Raw genomic sequence first — 19,402 nt, forward strand, 5'->3', positions numbered from 1 at the left:
ATAATTCTGGTTAGAACAGGGGAAGGAAAGTTATCTGTGTCTTGCTTTCCTGTTTTTATTTAGACTTTCATTGTTAGCTACTTGCTGATGTAAACACACATCTTTTACAATGTGGTATTTATGTGGCAACTGACTGGCAGAGGTGAATGGTGTTGAAAAGGTGCTCTTTCTCCTTTAGTGTTCCTGAGAGCACTTTGAAAAGGCTAAAAGTCAAGATTTGGAGTGCCAATAATGGGAACTAGTTTGTTGGTCAGGGTATGAGAGGAAGGCAGTGAACCTCTTAACTTCACTGCCTTTTTGTTGCTTCCTTGATGTTCTTTGGTGATGCTCTGTACCAGCACAGCTGGATTTGACTTCTTCAAAGACAAAGCAAAAGGGGTTTGTTTTTCCTTTTTTGGCTGTGGATGAAGGTCATGATGGAATGAATCAAAATAAAGCTCCTCCATGGTATTTTTTCAGCCTTCTTGTGCTTTGCAAGAAGCCTTCAAATTCAACACTCTGATTCGTAAAATCTGTTTTGGTTATGGAGGAGGAGGCAACTTTCAGTACTAACAGATCAGCAAACCGGCTGTAGGCTTCTGTTTTTTTCCCCTCTTCATAAATCCTCTGCTGTAATCAGTATTTCCCTCTCCACTCTGCTTTCCTGTGGAAGTGAAGGAATGGGTGAAGGGCTGCTATTGCTTCCCCCTCCTAAAGCAGGCACCAGCTACTTGCTGCTCACAGAAACCTGCAGCTGCCAGGCAATTTAATAGAGCCTCCCAAGAGGCTGTATACAGTTGGGCCATGCTTCCAGTTCAAAGGACACAATCCACCTCTAGTTATGGTCCCCTGGTTTTAGGGCAGCCAAGAGTGTTGGTGGTAATTGCTAACAGATCAGTTGGGGGAGTGGTAAAGGGAATACATATTATGAGAGTGAGCGAGGGAGACAGTAATTCCATTTTAGCAGCATCATCAGCACCAGAACTAGAAAATCTGAATGTAAAAGCATCCTGCCTTGACCACACTGGGGGACACCCCCATAAATAACATTAATATTTCAGTAGTGTGCTAGGTATACTCAGGAGTCTAAAACATACCAGCTGCCTTAGCCCTGTGGTGATGTGAGCCCTCCAGCATGTACCAGCACAGAAGGGAGTTCTTGTGAGGCAAATCAAATGAGAGAGCTGCTAGTAAAGCTGGTAAAAAGCTCTCAGTAAATTGCTCTTGGACATGAACCCTTGCATAGTCTTTGGATGAATAAAATGGAAACCATCCTCCTTGGCATATCACGTGTCTGGTGTTAAAGCAGTGTTTTTAAGTATTGGTGTAGTCAGTGTCCTAAGGACAGAAGGAGTTTTTCTTCAGCCTCCCAGTCACGTTGCTGCTCCCTATATATTTTGTTTAGCCACTATTTGGATGTCAGAGAATGGCCTGGAGAATAACTTGTCCCGTGTGTCTCTATTAGTAAACAACGAGTCCTCCACATCCTTCACTCACTCATATGCAGTGAGCATGCATTTCAGCCAAAACTCTCACTTTAAATTACTCATATTGCACACCATTAAAATAAATCATTGAAACAACAATGAGAAATGTAGCAGTTGTTACCCTCCTGAGATATTCATGGTAATTGGTCACAAAGGAAATGGGTTTGGAGCAAATCCTGGTCTCTGAAGGGTGTGCCTCCATTTAAAGTGCTGTTTATGGAAGACAACCAGCCCACTTGCATGAAACCGTCTGGTTCTCATGGTGCAGCTGAGGAAGCAGCTGGGATTGGTGATGTTAGCCTGGGTCTCATCAGGGGAAGGTAGGATTTGGGACAGGGTCACCATCTAGTGGCTGGTCCTGATAAAGGACACTGGATTGAACCAGGACATTTGATGTTGCTTGTCAGTTGGGAAAAAAGAGCTACCACAGATGTAGTAGTTACTGTGTGCCTGGATGGAAGTACTTGGTAGCTACAAGTCTTTTCACCGTATTGTTTCCTCAGCTTGGAAAATGCATGTCTTAATGTCTCATTGCCTGTTTTTCTGCTCCTTGACTCATGACAAGAATGCCTTCTGCCATCTCAGATGTAAAGTCAGCGTTCTCTTCTGCTTCATACCTTGCCTTTAGGCCTATTCTCCCTTGAATCCTTGAGAAAATGGCCACAGAGTGATAAGTTAAAGAGTACTTGAGTTAGATATTTATGCATATGGGAAAATAAAACTTCTTCTCATACGCCCATTCTGATTTGTTTGCCTTTATAGGACCTCATCCAGTGACATTTGGAAAAGATGTAGGAGATTTTTGCCTGTATTTATATGTATTCTTGCACCTGCAGACAGTTTTTACCACACTAGAGATGCTGGGGAAACACAAACCAGTAGTTGCTGGCTCTCTACTAGGCCTGGCAAATCTGAGCCATCTCTGTTGTCCTAACTACCAAGCTAGTTTACATTAAAAAACCCAAACAAAAAACCCCAAAAAGGCAGGGAAAAGAGATAAATACACTAATAATTTGTGATACATTCTTAAATGCATTTCTTGAATACTCAAACACAGCAGGTTATTATTTTCATTATTTTTTAAAACAAAGTATCAACTAAAAGCCCGATTTCCTTCCTTTTATGAGGGGATGTTTCCTCCCTCAATTTTTTAATCATGTCAAATGTTGAGAAGCAGTGTGTGTGTTTTCTCCTCTTTGCATCATGGCATGGCTGCCATGCTTATCTTACCAAGATTTATATCTTTGTCTAATTTAGCTTTTCATAAATAATTACGAATCACTCATGAGACCTTGCCAACTGCTCCAGTCCCACAAAGTGACCTGACCTGAAACCCCAAAGTACTGAGAAACATTAATCTTGGAGTATTTTCATAGGCAGTGCTTCAAAGGAATTGTGGTTTAAAAATATGCAGCTATTTTGGTGACCACTTGTGTGGGATAAAGTTTCCCATCGGTAATAGCAGGACTGTAATAGAGCTTCAAGGAGAAGGGAGGAGCTCATGAAAGAAGTCACAGCACCTTTTGCCTCATTTTGCTCAAGAAGTAGGAGTCTGCAGCTGTAAACAGTTGACTTCATTAACTTAACATGGACTAAATTTGCATCAGAAATGCTGTAAATTTCAGATAACTCATAGAGGGCAAAAAGCTTCTCTAGCAAGTATGCATGGTTCCTGCTCAATCAAGAGCAGTATTCTTTATTTTCTGGCCAGGTGTGAAGAGTGGCCCAGCCATATAACTGGGGAGTTTGAAGGAGCAAAGATAGGGACTGGGAAACACATGGCTGCAGATGTGCAGCGTGGAGCTCTGCTCTGAGCAAGGTGTACAAGCCGCTCTCGTGTGTGGAGCCTTAGGGGCTTGAAGCTACACATGCAAGAGCAACCTCTGAGCAATTCTGTCCATCCAGCATTTCTCTCCAATGGCTCAGAGGTATCTCATCCTCAGGGATGGGAATTTAACCTCACAAATTACAGGTGATAGACTTAACTTGGAATATCCTCTGCTACTTGGCTAACAGCTTAATTTTTCCTTTAATATGGGAAAAAATATGCAGGGTGGGTTCTTTTTGCATTTCTAGCTCTTCAGTAAAGAAAATAACTTAGCTAAAAATATTACCATTGGAGTGATAAAGGCAACTTCTCAGAAAAACAGAGGGCTTGAACCTCTTACAAAAGGCTTGAAGTGACAGCCCACTAAGGTTTCTCATGGCTTTTCTAGGTGAATTTGCTAGGATGGTTTTTCTTCAATTTTATTGGGGCACAATAACAGGAAAATACAGACCCTTTTACTTGTTTGCAAGGGTATTATTAGTTGAAATCAGAATGCTCCTAAGTCCTAGTGGAGATATGCATTCTGAATATTTGGTGAAGCTGTTGATTAGTCCATAAATCAAAGTTTCTGTCAGAAATAGCTGTGGTACCCTAACTAGAAATTAAAGGACTGACAAGCTAGTAGTGAAATAAGTGAAGAAAATGGTTTTTAAAGTATTTTCTCAGGAATTGAGAACATGCTTGTTATCTTATATGCTAACTGTGTTCTGGTTTGGAAACCCTACCATTTTGTAATACTGCCTTTTAGTATATTTCTTATCATTGTCAATATGATATAAGATTTTTTTGTTGGTTTTAAATGTGTTGGGCAAACACCAATTTTTTCAATTTCAGTGTATCAGCAGATGAAGATAAGACTTTTGACACTTTCTACTATAGATTCCAGTGTTAGTAAGTTGTCCTGGAATTCAGAAAACTTTAAGGAATTGTGTTCTTTCTCACTGGCCCTTGCACAGTCTGGTTTTTATAGCTTTGCTGGTGGTTGTGGTGGTTGGGGGCAGCAAGTGGAGGAAGCTAGTTCTTTAAAGATATTTGTGGTCCTCAAGCACATGGTTCAATACAGCTACTAAGGTTTGAAGATGAGAGTAAATTGAAGTCAGAACAACTTGTTAAATAGAAGAATCAATAAAATTGCTTTTACTGCTATTGGGAAATAGAAGTTTTTAAAAACATGAAGTTTTACACTCAGTGAATGAAGGTTTTGTTGGTTCTTTGAATCAAAGCCAGGACTGTCTTACCTAGTTTAAAATTTCTTTGACAAGTCTGGCTGAAGCACAGGCTATAAATCAGAGCAGAGTGGATTTGTCTTCATTTCACACCACCCTTGTGAAACAAGGTCCAGGAACTGGTGTATAAAACCAGACCTATCTGTTCCTTTAAATCTGTTGTTCTGATTATTCTGAAAGCTGGGACAAGCTTTTTGCCTCCTTAGTTGGACCTAGGTAGTGAAAAAAACCCCTTTTCCTCATTCCTTTCAGCGGGCTTCTACAGATTTGAACTCTAAATAAGCTAAGATGCAACAAAATGCTTGTTTAAAGTCCTTTATATTCAGCAAAACATCCCTGAACTGTGTTGCTGCTGTTAGATAGTGCTGTAAGGCAAATAACTGTTTTCCTGCTTCCACCTCTTTGTCTCCTTTCTATGCCTTCCTGCATTTTTTTTTTTTTTGGTTTTCTGTGGTAGATTAAAGTGCCTGCCCTGTCCCTGAGCTTTTCTGCTGACAGGAGCAGGTGGTTGCAGAACTTTTTCAAAGAGGATTGAAAGAAGTTTTTTAAATTTTCTTTTGTGTGTGTGGAATGTCCCAAAAATGGATGAGCAAGAGAACGCTTCATTAAGCACTGACTGTAAACTTCCCACTAGATCAAAAAGAAAAATCCTTATCTATGGGACCTCAGAATCCTTATCTGTGCTGGCTTGGGCTCAGGTGACATTGCTCTGGGGCATCTGTGGTACAGTGGTGGTACCTGTGCCACAGAGCACACACAGCCCCTTGGTATCCATGAGGAAATGCAGTGCAGTCTACATAAGATCTGATGGGTCAGCTTTAGCTTATCTTCCAGGTGATTTCTGGCTGGCCTGGCAGCTTTCACTGGGCACTTGATGGTTGCCAATGGTTGCACAGTAGCTATTTGTTCAAGGGAGCATTTGTTAGTTTTTTGGTACTTCAAAGGTGGCAGTTGTAGTGAAGTCCCAGATACGGGATATTCCAGTGCCCTGTACTGAGTTTTTTTGTTTGCTGGGAACAGAAGCTGTATTTGTCACACAAAGAACAATTTAAAAGTACTATCCTATTGAACATCATCCTGTATGTTAAGAGCTAAGACATTACAAACTTGGCTTGGTGCAAGGATTTTAATCTGTCCTGGTCCCAGCTACAGTCTGCTCCGCAGATTTCAGTGAGACTTAACCACAAATAATGCTTGTTCTTAGTCTTTGCACAGAACTGTATTTCCTCTAAATAAACACCTGCTTTGCCATCCCATTACATGCCTTCACTGTGTGTGAGATTTAGAATAAATTGAGAGGAAGGTTGACCTGGGGTTTTGTTATTTTACAGGACAATTCATCTAACCAGTTTTGTGGGGTTTTTAAGTGAAGGGTATAGCGTAAATGTTGTGTACAGTTGCCTATAATTTGCTGTATTTTTTCCTCCCTTATGACAGTAATCCGAGCTAAAGTGGTGGGGAAGAAGCTCATGAAAGATGGACCTTTTGGAACGATGCGGTACACGGTCAAGCAGATGAAGGTATGTTTGCAGACATTTCTCATGGTCTAGTAGATATGGTAAGGAATCTAATTAACATGTAATAATGAACACTTTGCATACTTAACAGCACCTCCATTTTTTGTACTGGCCGTACAGAATGGAAGGAAACCAGCAATTGGTAGAAATTTGTCTGAAGAGGGGAAAGGAACAGGAGGAGATAATTCCTGACATACAGTGCTGAATACCTGAATTCTTCCATTATTTTAATAAAAGATGCCAGATGGTCTTTTCTAGGTACTGAAGACATGTTTTGTGTTCTACATACACAGTGATAGACTGGAAATGCCAGCTTTTCCACGTGGCACTCTAATTAAATCCAAGAAGGAAATTATGGTAGGGGGTCTGCCACCCTTGGGAGAGTGCTCATTTCATTTCTTTCCTTGCTTTCTTTGTGACCACCAATTAGGATTACGCCATTTTTTCCATGTACAAAACAAATGAAAATCATATAGTGCAGTCTTTCTATAAAGCTAAACAGAGCATTGTAGCTTTTAAATATTGTCGGCTTAGAAGAGCTGTGAAGTATTGATTCAGAGATGAGAACTACACCAGTTGCTGGATTTCTTTAGTTTCTTTCTTCAGAGCTCTAATTCTTTGCTGCACAAACTGCACTCAACCTGTTGCTTTGGACTTGGGTTTTTTTCTTAAACTGCCCCCTTGTTATGTAATGCTAAAAATCAGCCCTAGATTGTTTTTCTTGGCAATGCCATTCCAGTCATAAGACTGGTTTATGTCTTTAGGAAAAAAAAAAAAAAGAAAGGGAATGGAAAAGCTTGGCAGAGACTGCAGAAATCTGAAACATATTAGACAAAGTAAAGGTTCAGAAAAAAACAGTCACTTGCCTGCCTTGTAACAGTAACTCTCTTTATAAGGCAGTTTATAGCTAAGCACGAAAGTGGGGAGGAGAGACGCAAAGCCTGTTTCATAAGCTGTCGCAAAACCACGACATTTGCACGTAGCCAAATCTGGTCCTGGCATGGCTCTTCCACAAGAGTGGAATGCCTGCACTTTGAACAAAAGGGCCTGAGGTGCTGGGCTTGTTGGCTACCTTAACCTTAAAAATTTCTCTGCAAGATTCCAAACAAAATATATATTTGTTAAAAAAAAACAAACAACAACAAAAGAAAACAAACAAACAAAACCCCACCAAAACCTGGTTGTATTGGCAATAATGAGACAGCACTGCCACTTTTTTTGTTTTTATGGGTGGCTTCATCAACTTGTCTTTCTGATTTAATCCTGGTCTGTCCAGTACTACTCTTCCTTCTTCTCAGTGCCAAGAGTTTGGTACTTTGTGTCTAACATATGACCATGAACAGTGATCTGGAATAATGGATAATGGTAGTCCCTGAAATGAACTACTACCTTTTACCACTCAGAACACTGCTTCTCTTCTAACTAAATAAGACACATGAGCCTGTCCTGGCTGTTTTCATTGGGTTATTCTGCAGCGCAGGGCCTTTCTGCAGGAGCGTTTCCACAGTGTTTTGTTAGGAAGTTATGTGTCCAACAAAAGCAAGAGGGATTTTAAAAAGGAAATCGTGTGTTGGTCAAACTGCCCTTATGTCTGCTGCTTAGATGGTGGGCTGGTGGGATGTTGCACTGGACATTTAACTGTGACCTTTGGCAGGAAGGAACCTGAAGCTTAAGTGCTCAGTAGGACTGGAATGTCCAGAGGACATAGTTCTTCATAAACAAACAAACCAAGTGTCTTCTTTGGAAACCCTGCAGTCTTTCTGCTGAGCTTAGAGACTTCAGTATAAAGAGGGATTTAGATGCATACAGAGGGGGAGTTCAGAGTGACACAGCAAATTTCTCCCTTGTTTGCTCCTATGAAAGCTGACTGTCCTCCTGCTGAAAAGAGAACTAAGGAGGCCTATGGCTCTGCACAGCTGCATGGAAACAACTCTGAAGATAAAACTAACATGTCAGTCTGTATAAACCCTTCTGCACCTGCTGGTGAAAAATAAACAAGCCATTTAGTCAGTATGTGCTGAATTGTGTGTGGAAAGCACTGAAAGCCTTAAAGGGCAACAAACCATCTCTGTAGTTCTATCATGGGCTCCTTGGAGTTTGCCAGGTTAGATTCTTGATCTCACTAACATTCCTGAACTCATTGCTGCATTTCACAACTAAACCAGCTTGGGGCCTGGACAGGAGCACAAGATCAGCCCACAGGGACAGAACAGTGCCAGGCTTTCTAGAGTTTTGTTTTCTGAAGAGACCTTGTACTTCTCCAAGCAACCTCTGCCTCTCCCCACTGCTTTCTCAAATAATGTAAGAATACTTTGAGATCACGTGTCATAAATCTGCAGAGGACTGATCTAACCCCTACATGTTCTGTGATCTTGCAGTGCATTCTGAGAATGGCCCAAGCCTATTTCAGGAAACTGCAAAGGAAACAAGGAGACAAGATATTTCTCCTTCATGAACACAAACAATCCTGATTGATCATGGCAGTACCCTGCACAGGCTGCCAGAAGCAAGGAGACTTTCCTTGGTTTGTTGCTTATCTGCAAAATGAGTCTATGGGGGGAAATATGATAGTCCCAAGAGGAAAGAAGTGGGGTAGGATTAATTTAGTTTAATTTTAGACAGACTGAAATGAGGTGTTGATCCTTTCCTGCTCTCTCGATTGTCAATGAGTAGAGAGAGGAACCACCGAAGTGTAATTCAGCCCACAAGTTGTAGGCAGCTATTTTAGGATGGGCTGAGTTGTTCTGGAGGTGTCTGTTCTTGGCATTTGACTAGAGAGGATGCCTAATTCCTGTGAATTGCCTATCTTTTAGGTAGTTGAGGGTTAGGCAAGGAGTGACTCCCAGCTCTTGGTATCTAGTGCAACCTCACATGGGAGGGATAAAGGGAGGAATGTCATGAACATTTACAGGGTGAAGTTGTTTAAGCAGCAGGAATCACCACAGGACTTGACTGTGCATTTCTGAGGCAGTATGGGGGCTGCTAAGGGGTATGCTGACACAGATGGAAATAGAGAAGCACTAGCAGACATCACCATGTCATGCTTGCTAATACTTTATTCCCTGTTATTAAGCTTCCAAAAACACACATTTGTGGGGACAGGAGAACTCTGAGGGTAGCAGTTAGGAGCTTAGCTTTATGGTAGGTTTCTTCTGACTGGTCTAACAGCACTTCCAAGACACTTTGTATATCCAGAAGTAATGATCAAGGTGTTGTTTTATTTGTTTTAACAGCAGACATCTGTAGAAGATTCCCCCTTGCCAAACTTTCCTTTCCTTCCCTGAGAACTGAGGTCCTCCTGGTGAATTTTGTTCAGTCCTCAGAGGATGTGGGAGGCCCTGTCTGCCCCAGCACAGGTTCAGGCAGCGTGGCAGTGGCTGCCATTGATGTGGGTCACTGGTCAATGGAAGTAGGTGGCTGAGCATGCTTTCTTTAGCAGCCCTGACAATGGCTAATACCCTAGTGGTAATGTGAACAGGAAATTAGGTCCAGGAGCTGAAAAACAAGCCCCAGTTCAGCATCACTGGCTATTTCCTAGGCAGTCATGGTGGGCTTGATGGCTCAGAAGATGCAAAAAGCGATGATTTTAACAGTCCTGTAGGAAGGACCTGGGCAGCTTCCCAGGGGAATGATTAGTGTAGCTCATAGCCCTGTGGGCAAGAGGAAGAAAGGGCTCCAAGTGTGCCTGTCCACATGCAGACCTTATAACTAATTAGCCCAACATGACTGGGAGCTCAGCACTGTGAGTGACAGACCCCTTGCACTGCCATGCACAGTGTGCAGCTTTCTGCAGTGTTGATAATGCACTGCCTGGAGGGACTAGGCAGCCCCAGCTGTTATCTTAGCTAGTTTTATCTGCTCAGATACTGTTATCTGAACTTTTTGGTGTGACACCCACCAGAAAGGGCTCTGGACACGTGACCTTTATTCTGTGTGCCTTTCCTCACAGCACCCTTGGGAAGCAAGAAACAAAAGTGTGCTGAGGGCTAAATAACTCATCCAAGGACAGACAGGATGCTTATGCCAGAGTCTAGATCTCTAGCTATGTTGGCTGGATTGGAACATCTGAGTAGGTCATCTGATACCAAGAAAATTGCAGGGATAAAGCAGAGATTAGGTAAAGTTCACTTCTTCCATCTCCATTGAAAGACTTTGGCCACTTATGGATACAATGTCATATTTCAAACATGTTCTATGAGATTTTGTTGATAAAGCAGGATTAATTAAAAAAAAATACTTTCCTTGTATATTAGCTGGGTATAGGAGAAAGGCTGGAAAATGCAAACTCTTTAGCATGTCTTTTACTGTACCCAGCAGTGCTGTTACTGAGTTCTGATGCTGTTACGAGATTATACTGATTAGGGGCATCTATCTATGGAGAAAAAAACACTCACCTGGCTGACATTCTGTAGGTGCTCCAAAGATAATTTGGCCTCTCAGCATAGCATAATTAGTAGTGATTTTTTATGATTTTACAATAAGTATTTGCACCTAGCATAAAGTCTGTTAAATTAATAGATATTCTTTCAGAAAAAAAAAAGATTTTCTGTTTTTAAAGGAGGTGAGGGAAAGGTGAGATACTCTGGAGTAATAGGGGACTTTAAGGAATAGAATGCAGCCTGGAGAAGATTACTACAGCTTAGGTGACACAGCAGCAAGGAGCTGTAGCTCTGAGCTGGTTTGGGATTTTTTGGTCCTCTTTTGCCTAAATAGTTAATATTTACTACTAAATTGAATGTGAATGTGCTGTCTATCAGTAAAGATGGGAGAGAAAAGGATAGGCTGGGAAATACCAGGAAACTGATTCTCTCTGATTTGTATTGTTTCTTCTTTAATTTCTAAATATTGGCCATTTATGGAGTTGGCAGGGAAAAAAGACTGACTGAATGCTTTGAAAAGACAAACAAATTTTAAAGATTAAATTCTCAGGGAAATGATCCTCTGTGTTTCAAAATTAGGATATGTTAAATGGGTCCAATGTACACATGTAGTGGTTCTTTCATTGCTATGCAAAGACTTCATTATGCTGTTAACAGGTGGGCATGAGTTTCTCTAAATTGCAGCAGTAAGGCCAGGTCAGATGGGGACATGTGCTAATTTCTGACTGAATCCAACTGTGTATCTGTGGGCTCATGTTTCAATTAAACTGAGCTGGAAGAAAGATTATGAAGGAGGAGGAGTGCAGAGGAATTATGTATACATGATATTTTCTTTATGGCGCCCATCAGTATGGGACTAATTTTAGAAGATGGTGTAGAATTCAATGTCTGCATTCATTGAGTTAGAGAAACATTAAGTCCTTGCTGAGGTCAGCAGGAGCTGTGTGCTATGCGTTTGAGAAGGAGGTGTCTGGCTTGATGACTTAGATTGAGCGCTGAAGGTTTGAAACTCTTACAGCAGCAACACTGGAAAATAGGGTAATTGTTTAAAAGAAAAACCCCTTAGTTTGGAGGAAATTGTTTCAATCACATAGAGGAGAAAGATTCCAAGCTTGAACTAATTTTATTTCTCCCTAATTATGACCTTTATAAAAGGAAAAAAAAATTCAGGATGTTGGCAGAGCCTGCAGCATTGGTGCTTTGTTCAGTCAGTGCCACTGGAACTAATATGAATGGGAAAAACTGGTCCCTGTGCTGAATTGCAATGGCTTATTAGCAGGTGTTTTTTTTCTGCTTTACCAGCAGATCTGGTAGGGAGACTTCCATGAGCCCAGCTAGCGTCATTATTCCTTCACTCTTGTAAAAACCAGAAAATTTGTTGCTTACCACCACAAACTAGAAATGTAGATAGTGAAGAAACTAAAGTGAAATTTGTTCTCTTAAGATGACTTAAAGCATTTTTATTCTTTCTTTAGATGTACAGGGGCTTCCAGATAATGCCACATGTTCAGTACATCTACACAGAAGCCTCTGAGAGTCTTTGTGGAGTCAAGCTGGAGGTCAACAAGTACCAATATCTGATTACAGGTAAAGGATTTTGTACTTCTCCATAAGCAGAACCTCTTCTGTTTTGTACATACACCTGCTGAGGACACAGGCAGTGGTGTAGACAGCTCTGTACACAATTTCCTAAGTGTTAAGATGGCTAACAGTATTCTGGTGTTAAGTACTCTACTCTGAGTGAATCAGAGAGTCACTTCACTCTCTAGATGTCCCTCTCTTTCCTAAAGCGTATCTTATACCCAGGCATGCTGTGACAAGTGTGTTGTATGACAGTTCATGGCTCTCAATTTGTACCTGAGCTAGCATGTGTCACAGGGAACTGGGTGGTACTGGGCTCTGTCAGAAATAGAAGGTTGTTTTTGGAATGAGCTGGAGAAATGCAGGCTGCTGAGATGGGGGGAGGCAGAGGGATGGACATGTGGCAGTTGCCAAGTCTTGTTTCCAGGGAAGGTGTCAGTTCATTTGCTCAGTTGTTAAGAGGAGCTGGAGAGCATCATCATTAACCTGCATGTTGCTGGTGCTGCTCTCAGCTGGCACAACACTCCTGACTTTCAGAAGTGCTGTTATCTGGCTGGCCAGAGATTCCTGAACCAGTTAATAAAAAGAAAGCATTTGCTGAGCAGTGGCTGAAGCCAAACATATTGAGAGCATTAGCAATGTCAGGAAATGAGAGAAGTGCTTGAGCTGAGAAGTGCTAACTTGTGACCATGTGTCTGTTTTCAAGGCCGGGTGTATGAGGGGAAGGTTTACACTGGCCTGTGCAACTGGTATGAGAAATGGGACCGGCTGACTCTGTCCCAGCGCAAAGGACTGAACCACCGTTATCACCTGGGCTGTGGCTGCAAGGTATGTGTGTCTCTAAGGTGGCATTCAGACATTCAAGCCCAGGAACTCTGTTTCTCCTGGCTGGTAATACTCTATGATGCTGGAGAACAGCCAGGAAGAGAAATGGGGGACAGCAATTTCTATAGAGAAGAAGTAAGATTCATTTTTAGTGTCAAGACCAGAGAAGAGACAATCAAATAAAAATGCGGAGTCTATGCCTTTAATACCCGGTCGGAGTTAATTTGGGCTGGGGAAGACTTTCAGAATCTATGCAGAATCATTTGCAGGTGAATGAAATCAGGTACCAAAGACTTGGCAAGATATGTCCAGCTTTTTTCCTGTGTAAACATTTTGAGTACTTAAAACCCCACAGCCTGGCACTGGAACTAAGACTTTTGCACATGGCGTCAGGCCTGCAAAAACATAGACATAAGCTCAACTTTTCTGCACCTGAAAAGCCCTTTTGACTACGGAATTTAGCTGTGTGTGTGAAGCTAAGCACATGCTTACGTGCTTACAGAACTGAGGCTGAATTTTGGATTAGTAAGCAAGGTTTGAGGTAGCAGAAGTTTGAATCACTTGTCTCTGTTAAAAAGACATTTTATATAATGTTGTTTTTACATGTAGTCTTACCTGATTTCTCTTTCCAATTGCAGATTAGGCCCTGCTACTATTTGCCCTGCTTTGCCACCTCCAAGAATGAGTGCATTTGGACAGACATGCTCTCCAACTTTGGCCACTCAGGATATCAAGCAAAGCACTATGCCTGCATCCAGAGGGCAGAAGGCTACTGCAGCTGGTACAGAGGATGGGCACCTCCAGACAAAACGATAATCAATGCCACAGATCCCTGAGCAGCTTCCCTTTCCTTATCTCCCTTCTCCCTTACTTGTGGCTGATCTTCCTTTGGACACTAACTCTTACCAGATCGTGATGATGACAATGAAATTAGTGCCTATTTTCATGCAAATTCTAGCACTTCGAACACTTAAAAAAGAAAAGAGAAAAAAAAGGAAAGGAAAGAAAAAAGTCTGTGCTACCTTACTGAATTTGTAATCACCTTTTCCATTTTTTGATACCACTCATTTTGATCAGACAACATTTGGGAGCTTACTTTTGCACACCAGGGGGAAAAATGGGAGGGAAAAAAAAGGAAAAAGGAAAAAAAAAAAAAAGACAGAGCTCTTGCTCTCTTACATGTATCATTAGCTGTAGCAATATAATCTCTATTTTTTTAGGAAAACAAAAATCTAAAAACTATGCCAATTAGGCACTGTATTCTTCTATGTGCTGGCTTCCCATCACCCCCCCTCATGCACTAAGTGCTGAAAATACATAGAAAAATCTATTTTAAGGGAAACAGATTTCATGAATCAGATTAATCAGGCAAATGAAGCAAAAGAAAAAGAAACACAGCCTAAACTCTGGACAAAATTACATCCAAAAGAAATCCTTCTCTATAGAAGAGATTGACTTCTCTGATTGAATGTGATTGACTCCAGCAGTGGGAGACTTTACCTGGTGTGTCTGACCACATCATCTGGTAAAAGCATTGTTGACTGACTGTCCTGGCTAATTCAGTCACAGTGTGAATGCAACGGCACATTTGAAGTTCTGTCTTTCCCCAGAACAAAAGAGAGTATTTTGTGTTCTTGTTGTTGTTGTTTCAAAAAACAAAAGCTCCAACCCCTATTTTCAGGGAGGTAACTGCAACTACAGCAGAGCATATGAAGTGTTGTCCCATCCTGTTTTGAGCAGCATTGGCCCCTGAAATTTTTGCAGCTTAGCTTCAACAGCAAAATCAGCTTGTGAACACCTTAAACCAAACAGATGCAAAAATAACAACTGTAAATCAATTGTGTGCAAGAGGGAAAGGGGAGACTTGCTTACAACTCTTATTATTAAAAAAAAAAAGTATTGCAAAAATAGTGTTTTGCTGAACTAAGATGTATATACACATAATGACATAAGCTATTTTTGACAGGACATGGAATTTTTTTTGGTGTTATAAACAAAAGAATGATTTGATTGTGTTTTAAAGACAGAAATATTGACATTCCGAGTCGGTGAGTTGCTTTTAAGATATTGAAGCTCCAGTGTATCTGCAGTAGTGGCTACAGTCATTATTTCCTCTGTATCTCCTTGCACCACCGTTCCTCCCCTGCAGCCACAATAGCTGCATTTGTTTATATGGTGAAAGGAAGTGTGTGTGTGTGGGCTAGGCAAGGAAAAGTGGTCTCCTAATAACTGTTGTCTGGGATTGTAAAATTTTCAACTACCCAGAGGATTCCTTCTGTGTCAAGTGCTGTGTTTCCCTCTAGGCACTGTTAAGCATAGCCCTGTGCATGTGCTCATACCATGTCCTGCAGTCATGTGGGAGGAGAAGCCTTACTGTCTTGTGCTTTGCTGTTGACTGGAGAAGTGTTTTTTTTCATTCTATTTTGTTTTTTTTATTATTAAGAAAACTATAATATAATTTTTCTTATCAAATAAAAGTATTTTAAGTTTTAATGATGCTGAAGAAGGGGTGCTGACAAAATGGGTGACTAAGTTTTGGATGGGGAGGGCTTGGGCAGGGAGAAGATTGTGCTTAACTTCATTTTTGTATTATTATGATTATTTATCTTAAGTTTCCATATATCTTCCGTTCATTCCACTTAGAAAGCAGAGCTGCCATCAGCATGTAAAAGTTGTTGCAGTGATTCCAGCTTGTGGCAATACAGCATTTTACTGTCAGTGACCTCTTACTGGAGAGTTGTTTAGAACCTCTTTGCCAAATGGAAAAGAAAGGGTGTCTGAGATGGGCCCTGATGTGTTTTTATGTTCCTTGTGTGCTACCAGAGCTCTGCCAGATGTACACCCTCTGAAATGCCCCATTTGCTGGGTGACTTGTTGCAGCATAAAGCTTCATTTTTAGCATGAACTTTAAAGGGCATTTTCACAGAGTTGCTGTAAGAGGTGCCCAGATCTGCTGCATGTATTTTTTTCCCCAGCAGCTCTGAGTGGCAATGCAGCACAAAACATATTGAAAGTCTATTGGATTTTCCTGTGATTTAGACTTGGAACACTTCTCAGAAGTCCTCTTCCCTGTGACTACTCCTAAATTATGGGTTGGAGATGAGAGGGAGAGTACATGACACCCATCACAGGATCAGGTGGTGGTTCAGAAAGTTGTTCCTTTTGCCAAAACATGGGTTTGGGCTTTGGGCCCAGTGGAACAGTCTCTGTTTGAGTTGTGCATGGCTGACAAAATGTGTGAGGGTCACTGAGGGCAGAACGGAGCCACCCTCAGTGTTTGCATTGCTCGGAGTTGGTGTTGCAGGATGTGGCCTCCTCAAGCTCAAGGTGACTTGGCAAAGCCAGCATCTCTTTGAGCTGCAGCCACATCTCACAGCTTTGGAAGGCTAAACAAAAATGCCCCTCGATGTAGTAAAGTGTTGATTTGAATTTTCATTAAACTGCAGCTCTGCGTATTTTACCTGTCACTGATTCATTTATCTAGCTGAGACATCACAGTATTGCACTCAAATTATTGTGAAAATATTTGCGTTCTAATACTATGAGGACTTGTGTCCCTACGTAGGATATGATGTAGCTATGTGCTTTGTAAACAAAAAAACAGCAGATGCATTACCAGAAAGTAAAGCATATTCCCACTTTGTTTTGCGGACGGTAAAATATTTCTGAGATGCAGACAGCTAGACTGGCAGGGGCAGAGGTTTGATGGCAAATCTTTGCCCTTGCTGTGTAAAGAAATAGTTGTTAAGGCTTTTCAAAATGTGGAGCCAAAAGGAGGGGGAAGAATCCAGTGAAAATACATTTCTTTTGGGAAGCTTCTTTATTTTGTTTCTGTGCATGCTATCAGGGACATGCATTTCTTGTGCTTGTGCTTGCATTAAGGACCTGCCCGAAGGCACTCCTGAAGTGGAAGCCATTACATGGATTGAACAGGCTCTAAATCAGACTCAAAGACTTCTTCCTTTCTGTCAGCTCTCCTTTCTTCTGCCTTGTTAATGGACATGTCCAGGATTACACACACACACACACACACACACACACACACACACACACCCCCTGCCACCATGCTTTAGACACACCAACATTATTAAAAATACTTTTTAAAGTGCATAGCTAATTTCTGGACTGAAGCTGTTCAGTTTCTTATTTACACATATTTTTTTCCTTACTTGCTGGAAAGTGTTTTCCCCTTTAAAATGACACAAATATATATTGAAGCTTTGGGAAAGATTAGATTCCATTTGCCTTTTCCAAAATGGAGGGGGTAGAGAGTAGGAGATTTGTGCATAGAGTTCCTTAAATAAAGTCCTCTTTAAAGTGGGAGGCTTCTACCTCTCCTGTATGGGACAAAAAAGGCCAATTTTAAATCTAAATTTCTCATGTTTTAAAAAGTTATGTGGCCCTTTAGTGGGACTATTCTGAAACCTAAATCTGTCATTGTATCCCATTCATACTTATCAGAGTGAAATGCTACCTCACAGTGATGGGAAATATACTGTTGTGTTTTTTGCAGTAAAGACTGTTGGAGATAAAGGCCTCCATGAGAACAAGCTTCCATCCTTGCAGGTGTCTCTGAAAACACTGCTTACTTATAATGTGCTTTATAGCACATTTTAGAAGGAGAGAACAGAATTTAGGGAACTGCAAAAAGTTTTTGATTTTTTTAGAGTAGGTGACTTTTGGGGCTACCAGTCTTGAGAAAAAACCATAAAAACCCACTAAACATTTGTTGCTGTTTTGCTTGTACTGGCTTCTCTCTCACTGTCCTTCCTTCATAGAGCCACTCTGCTGTTCCTGATAGTCATGGAAACTTGGGGAGAGAACCAAACCCATGTGAAAAATCTTGTCCAGAAGGAATGTATTTGTTGCTAAATTTTCTAGCACTGTTTACAGTTTTCCTCCATGTTATTTATAAATTTTATATTCAGTGAATGTATATTGTCTTTTAAGGTAATGTTGCATAATGTTCACTTTTTATAGTGTCCTTTTATTCTAAACAGTAAAGTGGTTTTATTTCTATCACAGACATTCTGTCTCTGCTTCACTTGCATTAGTTTCTGTCGACTTCAAATGTACACAAATGGATTTGCAACTGGATTTATTAATTTCCTTCCCCTTCCTGATACACTTTTATTGGTCCCAAAGCAGATATCCCACCCCTGGAAATTCTTGCACTTTGGCAAAGATCCCTTCAGGAATCTCCCCCCACTTTTTAAGAGGTTGTGCTCTCTAGGAATTGTTACTGTGGTCATAAGCCCAGGAGAGGTGAAGAATCTGTTTTGATGTTAATGGCTCCCAGTTGTTAATTGGCCATAGGAGGTCAGTACAGAGCAAGGCAGTCATTAGGGCTGGCTGTAGCACCAGTAGATCCTTGGAAGAACACTTCCAGATTGCTCTTATTTCCAGAAAACAAATCATTATGGGGAGGTCTGAAGATTCATCTCTTCTGCTGTGAAATGTCAGAATCTTGTGCCCTCTCCTTAGGCTTACTGTTTAAGGCTGATTAAAAGTGTCCTGTTCTCATGAGAAAGAAGCTTCAGAAAAAGCATTTTCAGATTTGTTAAAATGCTCACAAAAATGGACCTACTGTTAGAAACTTCCTGTATCTCACTTTTTACTCTTGGAAAATCTCTACAGAGATTTTACTACTTTTCTACAAGTCTCTACAGAGGTGAAAGAATGAGAGAGATCTTCAAATCTGTTCTCGGTTTAATCCAAAGGTTTAAAAAGTAGGCTCTGGAAAATTTTAGATATAGAAGGGTGAGAGTGTCCTATGTGAGAACTTAAGTGCTTAAAATGTGTCCCATTGAAGAGAGGTAAAACCATAACACTTGTTATAAGCACTTCCAGGGGGTCACCCATCAAAGACCACAGTGAGTTTTATGAGTGCTCACTGTTTCAACTTGGAAATGCCTCCAGGAGAGGGAAGAGGAGTGGTAAAAGGGGATCAGTATATTCCTGTCTGACAAATGGAGAAGCTGATGCACAGTGGGCAAGCAACTTCCAGAGGTGTTTGGTGATGACTACACTACAGCTTGCTTGGTGTAAGCACTTGACCTCTCAGACTCTCCCAGCCTGCTGTGAAGATGCTCCTAGAAAAGATATTTATAAGTTGTGTAGAATCATTCATTCAGAGGCAGACCACTCCCCCTCACCTGGGAAGGGCTGACCTGAACTTGCCCAAGTGGTTTGTTGCTTTCATAATTTGTTGGAAAGTGACCGATTTAAACCAGATTACTCAGACTTGCATGTCAGCAGTAGTGTTTGTGTTCATATGAGATTACCCACAGTTTAAAAGGCTTCCTGTACCATTTTGGAAGTAAGTAATAGCATTTCTAAGTAGGTGATTAGTTATAAAGATGGAAAATAAGTGAAATTAAGATCAGTGCAAACTACATTGCTGGTACCAAATACATCTACATCTGAGGAACCAAGAATCAGATAGCCAGACAAGAAAATCATACTAAAAGTGCTAAATTATTTGCAATGATAACCCTTATCAAGTCTTCCAAAAGTACCATTCCTGAAAAGGTGGTCTAAGTCACAACTGTCCTGAAGCATTACTTATGTCACAAAACCT

At 41.0% G+C, this 19,402-nt stretch overlaps 2 protein-coding genes across 3 annotated transcripts in view; one reads left to right on the top strand and one right to left on the bottom strand.

The window, feature by feature from the left end:
• LOC131591715 (metalloproteinase inhibitor 3) overlaps positions 1-17,848 on the top strand; it is a 37,366-nt gene extending 19,518 nt beyond the window's left edge. The window contains exons 2-5 of the mRNA XM_058862692.1: positions 5,958-6,040; positions 11,892-12,003; positions 12,704-12,825; positions 13,461-17,848. Coding sequence (XP_058718675.1) covers positions 5,958-6,040; positions 11,892-12,003; positions 12,704-12,825; positions 13,461-13,658 — 515 coding nt within the window. The 3' untranslated portion in view covers positions 13,659-17,848. The remainder of the gene's footprint in view (positions 1-5,957; positions 6,041-11,891; positions 12,004-12,703; positions 12,826-13,460) is intronic.
• The window catches only part of LOC131591714 (synapsin-3-like), a 164,586-nt gene that overhangs the window by 104,512 nt on the left and 40,672 nt on the right, over positions 1-19,402 (bottom strand). The gene's annotated exons all lie outside the window — the stretch shown is intronic.

Source organism: Poecile atricapillus, chromosome W (genome assembly GCF_030490865.1).
Source record: "Poecile atricapillus isolate bPoeAtr1 chromosome W, bPoeAtr1.hap1, whole genome shotgun sequence".
Classification (NCBI taxonomy): Eukaryota; Metazoa; Chordata; class Aves; order Passeriformes; family Paridae; genus Poecile; species Poecile atricapillus.